The sequence below is a fragment of the Myotis myotis genome, unplaced genomic scaffold (assembly GCF_014108235.1).
Source record: "Myotis myotis isolate mMyoMyo1 unplaced genomic scaffold, mMyoMyo1.p scaffold_m19_p_1, whole genome shotgun sequence".
NCBI lineage: Eukaryota > Metazoa > Chordata > Mammalia > Chiroptera > Vespertilionidae > Myotis > Myotis myotis.
In genome coordinates, this window is record NW_023416313.1 from 215090455 (window position 1) to 215107098 (window position 16644).

Consider the following 16644-nt stretch of genomic DNA (forward strand, 5'->3'; position numbering starts at 1 on the left):
CAGTTTTCCTCCGGCACCAGGGACCCAGGCCTTTGGTCCGGCCGCAGCACAGAAGCCAAGCCTCTTCAGTCTTCACTCTGGCCGGAGCCTTCAGTCTTTGCTCTGTGCCTGTGTATGCAAATTAACCGTCATCTTTGTTGGGTTAATTTGCATACTCATCCTGATTGGCTGGTGGGCGTAGTGGAGTGACACCAATTTGCATGTTTCTCTTTTATTAGTGTAGATTACATTTTGATGGGTTGAATGGATGGCCGGACACTTAGCACATTAGGCTTTTATTATATAGGATTGCACACATAAACCAGATTGTGTTTATCCAATCATTGGTTTATTCATTGATTTTGTTTATCCATTCATTGTTTCCACCGGGGCTGCTTTTTAACTACTAGGAAGATTTATGAATTGGATGGAGCAATTGCAGAGGTGAAAAACAGTGCAGACTCAGATTCTGAAACTAACTCCCCATGTGAGCCTGTGAACCATTTCAGTGTTCTTACTTATAAAACTGAGGGACGGAATTAGACAGACCAGAGTACTCTAACATTTGGGGGGGCCACCATCTATAGTAAGAAATAGATTTTTCATTAGGACAGAGTTCATACAAGAGAAAAAAAAATGGTTGGCTGCAACCCCTAAGTTGATTTTACATCCCATTAGTGAGTGCAACTGAAGCTTTGAAATGCCCTTATTTTAGATTACTTTCTCCCAAATTGGTCTTACTTTGAATACGTTAAGTGCCCCCCCCCCCCCGCATCACCCCACCCAAAAAAAGGTGTCTTTCATAAAGTGTGGGAAACATCTGAATTAGCTCACTACAAAGAAGTTAATGAGCTGCATATTCCAAAAGTTATTGACCGTGGAAAACTTCACGCATACTCACAAGCAATCTTAACATCTCTGGAAACTGCTCACTGTAGCACCCGTTTGGGGAACACTGCACAGGGCAACTGTAGGCTCTTTTCGGCTCCAACATTCTATGCTATAAGACAGTAATTCTCAACACTACAGAGAGGAGCAAATCCCCCGCCACCCCCACCACAATGGCTGTGGCTCAACGAGGCAGTGATTTAAACACTATATCTGGCTGTATCTATGATAAATACATATATATAAATTTAAAACTAATAAAAATTTAAAAGAAAAATAAGAGACTCTATTTTTAAGAACTGTTAAGTTCACAGCAACTTGAATGGGAAGTATCCCCAACAGACACAGCCTCTTCCCCCATCAACATCCTTGATAACTGTTAAAAGCTCCTCAAAGTGATTCTGATACCCCACTCATTGTCCCCTTAATGCTGATCTAGAGACGGTTAAAAGCAAATTTTCCAAGACTAATTGCAAAATAGTTCAATGGTCCAGCATATCAATTTCAGTTGATTCTCTCAAAGTTAGTAATCATTCCTACACCTTTTTAGATGACAGCAAACATTCTCACGAGTTGCATTTTGCCACCCAAGTAGTCCATCCAACCAGGCACATACAGGCACATACACACCATTTCCTCTGACCTAAGTGTCACCAGAGCAAATATGCAATGTCAGAGCACCATTTTGATAGTGATTAAGAGCTGAATTTATACACTCAGGTCAACCAGAATTAGGCATTTTCTGGACTCTTCACGGCTTACTCCTCAACAAACACTTGTGTCTTTAATCCATTTTGTGACTTCAATGACAAATAAAGGATGCTAATTACATTTATTCATTTCTAAGTCACAAATACTTACTGAGTGTGTACATGTTGGAGGTTTCAGCCCATGGTTAGAAGGTTGTTTTTTTAAGAATGTAAACAAAATATGTTACTTTAACAATGACCACAAAGCACATTCAAGCTTCAAAAGTTGGTAAAGCTCTTGTCAGTTTTCCCTGAAGACATATTAACAAATAAATAAAAACTACACATAGAAATGATTAGAAAGTATGTTGAAATATGACCACAGATTCCCAAGAATGACAGAGTGTTCAAGCAGGCCAAAAAAAAACACCACCACCAACAAAACCACCAAAATCCTGATTAACTTTAAGAGTGAAATTCATGGACAAAGCAAGCTCTTTAATAGTACAAACTTTGAATTTGTTTTTCTTATTAAACAGTCAGTATAAATAATCTCCAAAATCATAAAACTAAAATTGAAAATTTGAGAAAATATGATATGATTCTCCCCACTCCATATTTACTTTTCTATTTTGTCTAAAATAGAAGTGGGCCTTCTTTGTGCGTACACATGTACACACACACACACACACACACACACACACACACACACGGCGTGCTCCGCAGTCATTTCCCTCACAGTGCCTTCCTCTGTCCACACAAGTCAGACCCTCTCAGCTTCCTCTGCACCACGCCCCACCAAGTCCCAAGCCCGCCCTCCAATTGTCTTGGTTCCCTCCGCTCCATCCCGCTTCATCTCCACCGGCTTGTCTATTGTGGAGCCCTCCTAAATGGTCTCACCTCCATTAGTCCCATCCTCATTACGCTACAAAACCTGCCTTTTAAAAAGTGATATGCCATTCTTCCTTTTCCACGCTCACCTCTTCAGCTAGTAGATACCCGAGAATAAATATTTCCATAGAAGACAGTGACCACAAGGTGCCAAATTACGGTGGGAAGAGCTCAGTTTCTGGAGTCAGAATAGTGAGACCATCTGGCTCAGGTCCCAGCTTAGCCATTTTCGAGCCACATGACCTGCCATTGCAGGCACATGACAACCTCTCTTAGCCTCAGTTCTCTCAGATGTAAAACAGCGCTAAAATCAGTCTCATCAGACTCTGATAAGTATTAAATCACTGCCTATACAATGTCTGTTAAACCAAGCCTAGCACAAAGTAGGTGTTCAATAAATGCTTGGCTTTCTGCCTTCACCCCATAGCCAACCAGCATGGTTTAGGGTCCAAAGCAGGGGAAACTAAATTTAAAATTCTTTCCAATCCTACAGTGCTAAAGAGCTTACACTCGTAGTTTATTTCTTAGAAGTCTAGAATATTGGGTAAAAATGGATTTTTGTTTGACTCTGCATCAAAGAGTTATTTCACAGAAATACCAGTTGGTTTTCCTGTAACCATGACTTCAAAATCCCGATGACAGAATATGCCACACCTAAGAGGTGAGGGTAGGAGGGGGTGGTGTCAGAAAGAGGGAACTTCAAAGGGCTTTAATCAGAATAAAATTCCACGGGAGTCACCCTATGTCCAATCCTTCCTTTCTCAACACAGCCCCTTAAAGAGCTGGGAGGAGGAGCCGCTGAGCTCGGGGTCCTCAGCTGGCCGGGCCTTGGCATTACCCCCAGAACACTTGCTGCAGAGCCCGGGGCCTGGGCACCGCCTGCTTGTGAGCTCTGCGCACAGATTTTAACGTACAAAGAATCGAGATCTTCTTCTTTTAGCAGGTAGGGAAGGGTAACATTGGGTGACTTCCTTCTTCAGGGATGAAAGTGAGACGGTGGGATTTGGAACAGGGAGAGAGAGAAAGCAGCAAGCTGTAGAGCAGGGAGGAGATGGGCTTTGTTCTCCTCAAAGGAAAGAATGGGGGGTGCGGGGGGGGGGGGCTAATGAGTGACTGCCAAGAGATTTAAACACGGATTATGTATCTGCCGGAGAAGCAGCACAATCGGCTGTGTGGCCAGCCCGCGGTGAGAACTTTTCCCATTACCATCAGGGCAGGGAGAGCAGGCCTTACCTTTCAAGTGCCCCTCGGTGCAGGGAGTGTATAGAGGCTTCTTTTCAAAGGAAGAGCAGTGAGACAAAGCAGAGTGGTCGGGCCAGCACCACCTTAAGCACATTAGCATCTCCTATGGCAGCTGCAGAATGTTTAGTCCTCTGACAATATCTGGTGCCTTGGAATCAACAGCCTGGAATTTATAACTTTTCCATCCAGAGGAGCGTGATGGGTCTCTGGGGCTTCAGGGATGACCCGGTCCAAATGTGTGGTGCCCAGAGGTACGGCAGGGCCTTGGCAGGCGGATGGGGAAGGAGCCGCAAGGCCAGAAGCACCAACACTGCAAAATCACTCAGGTACCTTCGGAGAGCAGAGCGTCTCCCTCCCCTCCCCTCCCCCGCCCCTTGACTTGGGACAGCGAAGGGAGGAGGGTAGCCAATTACTCTGGCATTTCTGAGCAAGTAGAAGGAAAAGTTTTTGCACTATTTTCATTACCAGTGCTCTAAGAGGGATCATTGATAAATATCACCTGTACGAAGGTTCTGTTTAATCAGAGTCATTGATAAATACCACCTGTATGCAGGTTCTGTTTAAAGCAGCAGTCACCAACCTTTTGGGCCTCACGGACAACGGGTTGGGGACTGCTGGTTTAAAGCACAGCGGCCGAGACCTCAGTCCTGGCTTTTACCGATCTTAAATCTCATAGAAACTACATAATATAAAGTATAAAAAGATACCTTATAATGCAAACCCATATACACAAAGGTCAACCAAGTCCCTCGGAGACAGTACAGGACAGAGCCCCTGTGCAACTGAAGGGCCACAGAAGGGCAGGACCTGACAGACAGGGAGGCTGGGGAGAGCTGGGGAAGCCAGGGCCACACTCTGAGAGCTTGGAGCTCAGATCTCGTTTATTTTTCTGCATCCTTACCCCTTCCTCCTGAGGACTTCACAGCTGCTGTACGAACGTATCCATCTGCCCAGCTGGGTCCACTCCACAGAGAGTGCAGGTGGACATAAGGCTGGACAGGGGCCGGGGGGCCTGAGGAACTCACCACAGGGCCAGAACACCCACCTCCAGGGGGCGCCTGTGCAGGCAAGTTTAAAGGGGGAAGGGCGATAACTCTATGTGCCTCCATTTCGCTATAAGCAAAAAAGGGGTGTGCTCATTTTTAACTCAGAAGAATCCTAAGAAACTCTGCTCTCCTTATTGTTTTAAAATAAATTATTTCACTCAGAAGCCCCAGTTGCAGAGGGAAGAGGGAGAGAAGGGAAGGAGGTAGTGGGAGAGAAGGAGGAGGAGGAAGAGGAAGGGGAGAGGGAAAAGGAAGGGGATAGAGAAAGCTATAAAAGTTCTTTCTTCAGTCTTTTCCTCTGAATGTGTTTTTTTTTTTTTCCCATTCACTTTTATTTCTGTCAAACCAGATGGGGAGTGTGTGTGCGCGCGTGTGTGTTGGGTGAGGGGTACTAAGTCTCTTAGAGATATGGGTGGATTAAGCAAGCTGGTGAACAGACTTTGACCAAAACTTTCCATTTAAAAGTAGATAAACACACAGTGAACATGTCTCAACTTGGACTCTATTGTGATTAAGCAACTCAAACTAAAAAAAATAAAGATTACAAAAATGTGTCTCGATGGCTTATGGACGTTTTCCCCAGATGACTTAAGAATCAGAAGTTCGCAATTAATGTGGAATTTGAAGATTCTCACATGCTTTCTGCAAGTTTCACATATACGGCAGGATCTCAAAGATGGTTTAAACAAATAATGCGACACGGACCTCATGGAAAAACAACAAAAGGTTAAGAATGTGATCAAAGACTCTGGCCAGAAACACGTGATCCCACAGAGCAAGGACACCAGTTTGGCTCTCCCACGGAGATTTACACAAAGGAGGGGGTGTTGCTCTCGCTAATTCAGTGGGTAAACAATAGGGGGAAGGTCTATGGTTTGATGGACAGCTTTTGGAAATGATTTCTGCTTGGCAAACCACTGCAGTGATAATTTTACTCACTCGGAGGAAATGCAAAGAAGTGTCACTAAAACAAGGGAGGTAATTACAGGGCATGAATCAAAAAGCTGGATGATACAGAGCGGAGAATAACTACCATCTCGGTCTTGAAATCTGGAGTTAGCAATTTCAAGAGAAGAACCTGACCTTTCATTTCTGAGTAACGGAGCCATGCATATTTCCCGTAATGTTTGTCTCCAGCCTACACAGTGTGTGCTGAGAGAATGACAAACACCGTGTGCGGAGCGATATCCCACCATTCTACTGTCCTTGCAACTCAACAGACTTAAAACACTCAAGAGTTCGGAAGGCATTAACTTGAAATTCTCCCTGCAAAAATGAAATCTCTTTGAAGGATCTAGGCAGCTGGTTGTCCAGCTTTGACCGGCATCCCCATGGGTACCCAGCTCCTGTTAGGTGCCTGGCACAGTTCTTGATGCTATTCTCTTAGATCTTTCTTGAAGACCCAACCTTTTGCCCGGCCAGTGTTGCTCAGTGGTTGAGCATCGACCCATGAACCAAGAGGTCAAGGGTTCGATTCCTGGTCAGGGCACATACCTGGTTTGGGGCTCCGTCACAAGTAGGGGGCCTGAAGGAGGCAGCCGATTGATGTTTCTCTCTCATCAATGTTTCTATTTCTCTATCCTTCTCCCTTCCTCTCTCTCTAAAATCAATTTTTAAAAACTTAAAAAAAAGACCCTATCTTTCTTTCAATAATGTCTACCCATTAGACCTAAACCCCTCCTAGCTGATGGCACCAACCCCCTAGCCCGCTGGGCGCTTCCTTCATTATCTCAAAGTGCTCCTCCCATCTGGACAGAAGCTTCCGGGTGAGGTCTGATCCTCACTGAAGTGGGAACTACTGGCCACCATATCAGCTTGTTCAAATACATATCATTTATTAATATTACCTAAGACTGCCTTTTAACCAATCGTATTCTCTGCTGAGGAAACTAATCCTTCCCCCATTCTATCTCCCTCAAGTCTTTTATGAAGGATGGATTCCACTGTCCAATCTTATTACACCTCAATTTCTTACACCCCTCCCCCCAAGCTATAAATCCAGACCCATTTAGTGTAATGAGAAGCTTACACACAGCAGTGATAGGTTTTTATGTTCTGCTGAGATGAAAAATTTGCCTCTTTTACACCACTGCAAAACAACACACTGCCCGGCTGGGTTCACACTGCACAGCGTTGGTTTCGTGCATTTTTGACAGTTCTTCCACATTTCTAACCTGGAGATCAATCCCCCTCCCACCTCCTACCCCCACCTCGGGGAAGAATGCACGTCAGCCCCACCTAGCAGACATTTCCTGCCTCTAACAATATCTAAGAGGCTCGGATCAGGAATCTGCCAGGTCCTTTGCTGGCTATTTGGAGAACCAACTAAACTAGGAAACAAACTGGCAAAGACCCCAGACTCCTCCTGATCCTGGTCGACACTTTAACTTTCTAACCAGGAAAATCAGGGACACAGAACCTCTATGTTATCCATCATCTCAGTAGCCAGCAACAGAAACTCACAGGTAGTAAATCTGAAGAGAACCTAACATTTCTGCTATTAGAGTACAAACCAGGAGCCCCTAGAGTCCAGAGGATGAGGTCACTCCACGTGGCTCTCTCAGCCATGAGTTTTACCCAGCACCTGAGCAAAATAGATAAAATCAGCCCAGCTGTTTACACATTCAACTTCCAAAGTGAGTATGAAAACAGAATAAACTTGGATGACTGGGCACAATATTCCTATGATATGCCTAGTACATAAGTGCTCAAAGATAGCAGGGACAGTTTTCCATTTAAATAAAATAGGACTAAATGAGAATGAAATATACAATGGACAGCACATTGATGGCAAAATGCTGAGATCAAAACTACTCTGAAACCAAATCAGAAAATATAATGGAAGTCAAGTGCCCTTGACTGGAACCTATAAATAATAATAAAAAAGGTAATATGCTAATTAGACCAGATGTCATTGCGGAAGTCCTTCCTGATAAAGCTGGGGCAGGAGGGAAGCCAGCCTGGGTCTTGGGTGCTGGAGGGAAGCCGGTGCCAGCAGCTAGGGGAAGAAAGGCCTACTCTTGCACAAATTTTCTTGCATTGGGCCTCTAGTATAATTTAAAATGCAAATAAAATTATAGCCAACAAATGGGTTTTTAAAGCTCACACTGTTAATGAGCATGGTTTGTTATATGAGTGACACCCCTCTAACAATTTTAAGCCTTTTCTATTATTTGTCTCCTCCAATTTTTTAACAAAATTAAATTTATATTGCCAAGTACTTATTAGAAAATCTTGGTATTCAATCCCACATCCATTTTACCACATTAATTTAGCGCTTCCCTCTCCATACTGAGTGTAAAGCAGCTTCATATGTTTTTTTTTTTAAAAGTTAACATTCTTTTAAAAAAATATATATTTTATTGATTTTTTTTACAGAGAGGAAGGGAGAGGGATAGAGAGTTAGAAATATCCATCAGCTGCCTCCTGCACACCCGCTACGAGGGAAGTGCCCGCAACCAAGGTACATGCCCTTGACTGGAACCAAACCCAGGACCTTTCAGTCCGCAGGCTGACGCTCTATCCACTGAGCCAAACCAGTTAGGGCAAAAAGTTAACATTCTTTAAAAAATTATTCGAAGCAAAATTATTCTAGCAGCTTAAGCATACTCATTCAAAATATGTACTACCTCACCATTTTAATTAATTAATTAATTTATTTATTTTAAATACCGGAGGATATGTTTTATTGATTTTTGAGAAGAGGAAGGGAAAGAGAAATATTGATCGGTTGCCTCCCATACCTTCCCTGACAGAGGATAGAACCCCTCAACCTAGGTATGTGCTCTGACTGGGAATCGAACCCGCAGCTTTTTGGTGTACAGGATGACACTCCAACCACTGAGCGTCCTGCCAGGGCTGCCTCACCCTTTTTAATTAAACTTACACAAGTAGGTGTATTGAACATGAGACTCATTTAAAAAACTATTTATAGTTTCCATCACATCTGTTGCTTACAAGTAAATATACTAGTAAGTGGTGTAATAATGATGCAACTAGCCTAAATCCTCACAGTCCTTTATGCTTGACTGAATGAAAACTTGCAATGACACAACAATCTAACAAACTCCTTCAATGCAGGTGAACACCGACTTTCTTGTGGCGCTGCAGTTTTTCTGGCAACTATTAAATGCACGCCACTTTGAATAACTGAAATGACAGATGTCTTAAAAGGTAAAAAAAAATTACTGGATGTTACCCAAGCAACGGATTACTTGCTGTGTGCAAATTCAGCATTTTAGTGGGGGGATTAACAAGCTTAACATTCTGAGGACTTTCTAATCGTCTAATTGTCTAAAAGGATGAGCTCCCCACACATCTCACCTTCCCTACCCCCTCCCATTCCCCGCCCCCCATTGCCATTATCAGTTCACTCCTTGGGCCAAAGCAGTTACCTGCTGAGGAATCTGAAGGTGTCATTAATGCAACTGTATACTGACCACTCTACAATTTCTGCCTTCTTAGTGGTATTACTCTGCTACACAGGCATTGAAAGAGTTTTAAAGAATAAACTCACAGCACATGAACAGAAAGGCAAGCAGGATAAACTAGAATCTTTTGCTGAGTCAGCACTAAAATCAGCCCTTTTCACAAAGGCCCTCAATATCTGAAAGGCTAAATCTTTGGAGAGGTGGTATTTACTTACTTCTTTCTTTATTTTTGCGGCCCATTAAATTGCTCAGGAGAAGCAAAGAGTGGCATAAAGAGCTAAATGATAAGTTTAAATGTCCAGAATTTCTTTACCAAAAAATAAATAAATAAAAGGGAGAGCAACAGAAACTTTCTTGAAATGTTTTGATTCGGCAAACCTTAAGTCATCCAAGAAATCAATTTTTAGATCTAGATGATCAAACAACAGTCTTATGGATTTCTCTAACTTCGTACATGTTAGGCCACTATACTTTACACAAACTATAAAATCGTCTGTCATTATTAGGGGGAAGATATTGAAACAACAAACGGAAGGTTCAATGGGGTGAGGGGGGGAGTCTCCTCAGCCAGGGTTTATGGTCATCTAGAGCCCAATCGTGGCCGACCCATCACACAGACCCACAGACCAGAGGCTTCTGAGATGCTGAGCTGTCTCCCAAATTAGATGGATTTCATTAAATTTCCCTTCTCTGAAAACTGACCATCCAGGAAACTACAAACCATGCTGTTTGATTAATTTGTAAAACCTGTTACCACCTGTGCTGAGAGATGATTAAAGTGCTTTTTCAATAAACTGATTTTGGATTGGTGCCTATACCAGTGAAGGTATCACATACGATGCACATACGTACGTGCCTTTTAAAGCAATCTGTTGTCATGAAGATTGGTATGGGATATCTGCTATTTACAGGGCGTTGATCTAATACTGTAAAGGTTAAGCTCTAACTCCTGGAATGGAGGAGTGCCTACCTAACTCATCTGAATTTTTCTGTAGGGGAAATTTGTCTCTACAGCCAATCAGTCAGTCATTTGTTTACAGTAGTGTGGACGCAGAGATATTTATTTCATACTAGTGGCCCGGTGCATGGATTCATGCACATTGAAAGGAAATTAATTAGAAGAAATATTTTTAAATTGCCAGTGCACGTCGGACATACAGCCGGTCACTTAGCCTATTATATATATAGACTAGAGGCTCAGTGCACAAAATTCATGCATGGGTAGGGTCCCTAAGGCCTGGCTGGCGATCAGGGCCAATTGGGGCCTATCTTCGTTCTGCGCCGCCTCCTGTGTGTGATCAGCGCACGTCATAGAGAGTGATCGAACTCCCAGTCTCCAGGTCAAACTCCCAAGTGGACACTTTGTATATTAGCCTTTTATTATATAGGAGGATTTTGGGTTACAACCCAATGCTATGTTATTTGTTTTCTTGTCCCAGTTTTGGCCATTGGGAGCAATTTCAGGGTGGCTCTGGTATCCCTCCGACATGCCCCATCCTTTTGTTTTTGAACATTTCATTACTTTCTTCTCCTCCATGTTTTTTATCAGCAAAATGCCTTACTTTAAAAAAGGGCTTTTATGGGTTGAATTGTGTCCATCTCTCCCAATTCATGTTCAAGTTCTGGCTACCAGCACCTGAGAATATGACCTGATTTGAAATGGAGTCACTGGAGATGTAATTACTAAAATGAGGTCATACTGGGGTAAGAGTGGGCCCCTCGTTCAATACGAACAGTGTCCTGACAAAAGGTGGGAATTTGGGCACCGACAGCACACCAGCAGGGCACCACGTGAATATCCGGGTGATGCTTTTTCAGGCCAACGAATGTCAAAAAATGCCAGCAAAACAGCAGATGTGCCCTCAGAAGGAGTCAAGCTTGCTGACACCTTGATCTTGACCTTCTAGCCTCCAGAAGGGAAAGAAAATGAATGCCTGTTGTTACTCAGCTGTTGCTTTGCCATGGCAGCCTTTGCAACCTAATAAGGAGCTAATGTCATTGAACTCTGCATTCCCATGAAAAACAATGCATAAATGTGGTATCAAAAGCAGCAGGAACGTCCTAACAACCATCTAAGAGTACATTGGCAATGAGAGCACGCACTTCGGACATGAACAGAGTGTGGGGACAGCGTTTTCAGATCCCTCCTTTCCCCTGCAGAATGTTTGGCCACCTGCAGCTCGGCTCAGAGCGCTCCCTGCCAAGCACACCTGCGAGTACAAGCAATAACCACCCATCTAGCGTAATCACCATCTTCAACATGCTAAGTACCAGCTCCGTGAAAGCTGAGCATTTCCCAGGTGCCCTGCACAGCAAGCCTGCACGGAGCTGACACAGGAGACCCAGCCATGCCATGTCTGGTTGGCATTTCTGGTCGCTGTTTAATGACTCACTTTGCTCCATTTCCATCTTCCCTAAGTCACGTCAACAAGTGGCCAGAGGCTTAGAATGGAGCTGAATACCACCTCATTAGAAGTCATACAAATATCGTACAGTCATCCAGTATTTAGTACCCTAAGCTCTCCCACGAATGGCTTTCAGTCCTCAGGAAAGAGAAGTGACTTGCTCTTACAGAGTTAAGACATGGAAGAGGCCGGTTAGAATCTGATCTGTCACCTCACACCACATCCAGTGACCTTCATGGAGGTGAAATCCAAGTACCGGGGTGGGTAAATATGGGAACTTTTTTCTTTCTTCAGTCAACTGGGGGACAAGGCGCTGGCGGTGACAGTACAGAATCTGGAGTAATTGTTTGGAATCATTTTCATTAACAAAGCTCTGGTTCGTCTGCATTTTTATGCCTACGTTAAAAATCTAATGAAGTCATTAGGCTCCGGCCAGCTCGGGAAGCCTCGCCTGAGTGTGCATCCCTCCTGCAACCCCCAGAGCTCTGCTATAATCCTTCAAATTATTAAATAATTACCATGTTTCCCTTGGGTCACGCTTGGCAACAAAACACTGGTCTAAATGAACCAACGATATGACCCAGTGAATAACACTTAATGGTCTTAACTTCCCCCAGCAGCCGAAGGATATGAAATACTTCCGAGGTCCAAGGTGGGGAATAGAGGAAGGAGTATTCTGTGAGGTCTGGAGGGTAGGGAGAGTAGAATGACGAAGGAACAAGAGAATCTGGGAAATATTCCAATACCTGGTGTCATCTCCTCCCCCACCAACCCTGTATATCGGCGATTCTCCACTCTGATCCCAGTTCCCTTCCAGATTTCAGGAGTGGCTACAGCCACCAGAAGAGAACCAGGCATATGGCTCTGTCCTTCTGGATGTTTCTACGACGTTGGCTGGGTTGCTCGGGAAAATCCCATTCTATCTCCGACAGCTCTGTGACCTCAAGTTGTCATTTCCAATCAAGTATGCTTCCGCTGATTTTTATGAACACAGACAGAAGCTGCTACAACCATTTCTTCCCCTCCCAAATCTTTCAAACCTACTGTAGTTGCTATGTTAGGTTATTTGTTTCTAAGGCAACAGCGTATATCTAAGTACTAATGGCCTGTCCTTTTGCCAGGCAACAAACAGCCTTGTGATGCAACTGCACCTGTCTCGGCTACGCGTTACTATGGAGACGCTCTGGTTGCTATGGATACCATCACGCTAATCGCCTAGCAAAAGCAGACATACAGCAGTCTTCTCAGAGAGCCCAGCTGTTCCTCCCCGTCTCTTGCTGAAGACTGATTGTCTACCCCTGTGATGGAATGCTCTCAACTGAGATGCGCAGGAACTTCATTAACGCCGTTTCCGAGCATCCCCCTGCTCCTTTCTGCAGAGCACAAGGCTAGAGAAAGGATCTGCAGAGCCGTGGACCACAAAACTGCTGAAATCTATGAAGTCATGCCATTTCTCATTGACATAAACCCGCAGTCCAAGGATAATTTCTCTTCGCTGGATGGTCACAACAGAAACATTACTAGACATTAAAAATTATTCTTTTACCCTAGCTCAGTGGTCGGCAAACTGCGGCTCGCGAGCCACATGCAGCTCTTTGGCCCCTTGAGTGTGGCCACGAAGTTTCAATCGCACTGTACGTGCGCGCCCACACGTGGTATTTTGTGGAAGAGCCACACTCAAGGGGCCGCAGTTTGCCGACCACTGCCCTAGCTGGTTTGGCTCAGTGGATAGAGCATCAGCCTGTGGACTGAAGGGTCCCAGGTTCAATTCTGGTCAAGGGCCCATACCTCGGTCAGCCCGGGCCCTGGTCGGGGCTCATGTGGAAGGCAACCAATTGGTGTGTCTCTCTCACATCGATGTTTCTCCCTGTCTTTCCCTCTCTCTTCCACTCTCTCTAAGTATCAATGGAAAAATGTCCTCGGGTGAGGATAAAATAAATAAATTATTCTTTCTGTGGGATTGAGGGCTCTATTTCAAAGCCAAGCACTATGTAAGATAAAATCAATTTTAAAAGTTGGTTCTGTTCTATGTGGCTTTAAAAAACCACACAATCTAACACTAATCACACTTCTTTGAAAAGTAACAAGCTACACATCTCCCCTCCACTTATATCTTTGTAGAAACAGCACCGGGGACCTCCTTGCCGCAACACAAATGGGCATGTGAAGGGGAACAGATGTATCCATGGTTCTCTGTGCTTGGCTTTGAAGAGGCAAACACCAAGTAACCACAACAGAACCGTCACTCGGGAGCCCATCCACATGGCGACCAGAACGACAATAGTGGGGTGAGTCCTGCAGTGGACGCTGTAGGCACTCGGGTCAGAGGACAGGAAGACAGACTCCCCTACGCAGCTCATTCTGTACTTTTATTCCAACAAACTGTGGCACGCTGAGAAGTCAGAGCTGTCAACTTTTCCTGGTATATGTTTCTACCCTGGAAGGCAGTCTCTCACCCGCCCTGCAGCCTTCGGAAAACCCATTCCTCCAAAGCAGCAAAAGCGGTAAGGTTTGCAAGAAACACAACAGCAGAGGTACCTCCGATAAGACTTTCTCTCTTTCTCATTTGCCTAATTTTAAAAGCATGCAGTCTATTAAATTGGTTTCACCGCCACTCTCTGCCAATATAAGGCAACTTCAGTAGACAAAAAAAAAGTAAATCTGAATTGCTTACCTTTGATATGCCTGAGGAGAGGCGGGAGGTGTATTGAACACATGAGGGTGTGGGTGATAAGGTGTCTTTTTCAAAGCCTGAATTAGATTTTGTCTATACTCCGGGTCTATGCACCACAATGACCCTTTCCCAATACTCTGCAAAGAAAATGAAAATACAACAGTGATTAGTACAGAAGGTATTATTTTGCATGAAGTAGATGTGTAGCTATTATCATCGTTACTTATTTAAGAAAATTAATATACAAAAGTGAGTAGTACAGAAAATATTACTTTGCATGAAGTAGATATATAGCTACTATTATTCACTTATTTTTTGAAAGCCTCTCTCACTTATTTGTCAACTGTTTGCCAGCTGTAAATACCGTAGTATTATAATTATACTCGGACAACAGAAACCAGAACCTATGCTTCAGTTTAACTCGTGTGAAGTCTGACAGACAAAATGAACATGTTATTACCAGGTGAGGCTGAGACAGTAATATTGTCGTGTTCATATCTTAACGGCCAAAAACACTTAGATTCCTTTACTATTTTTCAGTGTCAACTTTGAAGAACACGTATTCATTCTCTTCTAAAAATGAATTTTAAATGTCAGATTTGAAACAGTGAAAGAAAATGTGGGCTAAGGATGCCTCTCCATCTCCGCTTTAGAAAAACAAGAATTGTTGTTGTTTTTAAACCCTGTTACACGGTACTACTTTGCAAGCCAGAAAAGTAATCTGCTCCTTTTTTCCTACTAACTCGCAAAAGTATGACATTTAAGCTTGAAGTGGAATTCTGTAATTCTCCCCCGAGAAACAGAAGAACCAGGGCTGCGGTAAACCTAAGCCAGCCTGCATTTATCTCCCGATTCCTCTGTTCCCAGCGCTCTGCTCCAGGCCTAACAGGGTTGTCTTTAGAAGTCCAACTTTAAAATGCAAATTTTATAAAACTGGTTACATGGAATGAGAAAGACTTGCTGAGGCCCACTTTCTGTGGGAGGCTTTTGGTCTGTGGACGGCGATTTAAAAAAAAAAAAAAGTCTCTCCCGCGAGGGCCCATGGGACTGGCAGCTGGCCGATGGGCAGTCCTGCTCCGCCTGCTTTCAAGTGACCGAATGTACCCGGGCTGTTTGATAAGGTCATTTGTAAATATTTACTGATTTGGAGAGAAAAGAAGTCAAATTACATAAACCCATGCCCACCCCATGTTTCCAGCCAACGGACTCTCTTATTTTCAGAACTATTGTACTCCAGGAAGATTTAGAGAGCAAACAAGAAAATTGCTTAACTATTACTGGGGAGTGGGTGGGGGAGCCCAAGAAAATCTCTGAGGAAAATAAGTGAGTCTGAAAATCTTTAAAGAAGCTTAAAAATATGTGTATTTCAGTCAGTTCACCAAATCATTTCCTTACAAACTTATTCACAGAATGCATTAGAATTCTTTACTAGCAGCACCATCAGCAAGCAGGGGAGCCGCAATTAACTCTTGCTGGTGGGCTGAGGGCAGGGAACTGCTCAAGGCCAAGGTCAGAAGCGGGAGCCCGTCACCCCAGTCACCCGCTCCCAGGCGCAGCCCTGACCCCCAACACAGGTCCATCAGACCCAAGTTCCCAGTTCAATCACCCCGCTGTGTAAAGATGCCGAAGATTTCAACTTGGGAAAATCCGACATCCCTTTGTGGCCTTTTCTTTCATGTGTCCATTTCCAAGCCCAGAGCATGCATGTCAAACTCACGGCTGGTGGGCCACAAACGAGGTATGTGGCCCGCCGGCCACGGGTCTGACATGCTTTGAGTGCAGGGAACTGAGGAGACTTTATGGTTAAAGCAGTTAGGCCACCAAATGATCTACTGTGGACCCTCTGTTCTTTTCTTTGGAAAAGACGTACTCAACTCGCTTTTTAGAAGAAAGCGAAAAGCTACGGGATGTGGAGGAAGAGAGGGGGCAGGGTAGACCATAACTACCGAATGTGGATAATGCCAAGCAAAGCACAAACGCCCCCAAGAGCCAGCAACTCCTGCGCAGTGGGGTCCTGCCCTGACCGCATCCAAGACCCATGGGGGGCCCCGTGGGACCTGCCTTTCTGATCCACTTGAACACAAGGCCCCAAACCAGCTACCTGGAGGGCCCGGGCTCACATGCAGCCCAACCATTTCTGCAGAGAGGTGATCTGAGCCCTGGGAACCCAGTGGCTTTTGTTTTCATCAAGGCGGCTTTCAGAGTTAGGCCGTTAATCTTACAGGGAAAAAACATGACCCAGCAAAGAAGGACAATGGACCATCCCAGGGAAATAACAATAGGCCAAGAATGTGGTTTCTCCTAATCCTGACCTAAGTAGCTTGTTGATTATACTACTACACTATTTACAAACCAAATGGGAAGACCACAGGATGGGGGTGGGCTGGGGTGGGGGTAACG

At 44.2% G+C, this 16644-nt stretch overlaps 1 protein-coding gene across 9 annotated transcripts in view; it reads right to left on the bottom strand.

The window, feature by feature from the left end:
* FOXN3 (forkhead box N3) overlaps nucleotides 1–16644 on the bottom strand; it is a 369468-nt gene that overhangs the window by 156923 nt on the left and 195901 nt on the right. For 8 of the 9 annotated variants that reach the window (XM_036315184.1, XM_036315194.1, XM_036315160.1 and 5 more), the window contains one exon: nucleotides 14245–14381. The exons of the other annotated variant lie outside the window; for it this stretch is intronic. In XM_036315184.1, the coding sequence (XP_036171077.1) occupies nucleotides 14245–14381 (137 nt within the window). The remainder of the gene's footprint in view (nucleotides 1–14244; nucleotides 14382–16644) is intronic. 9 annotated transcript variants of the gene reach the window in all.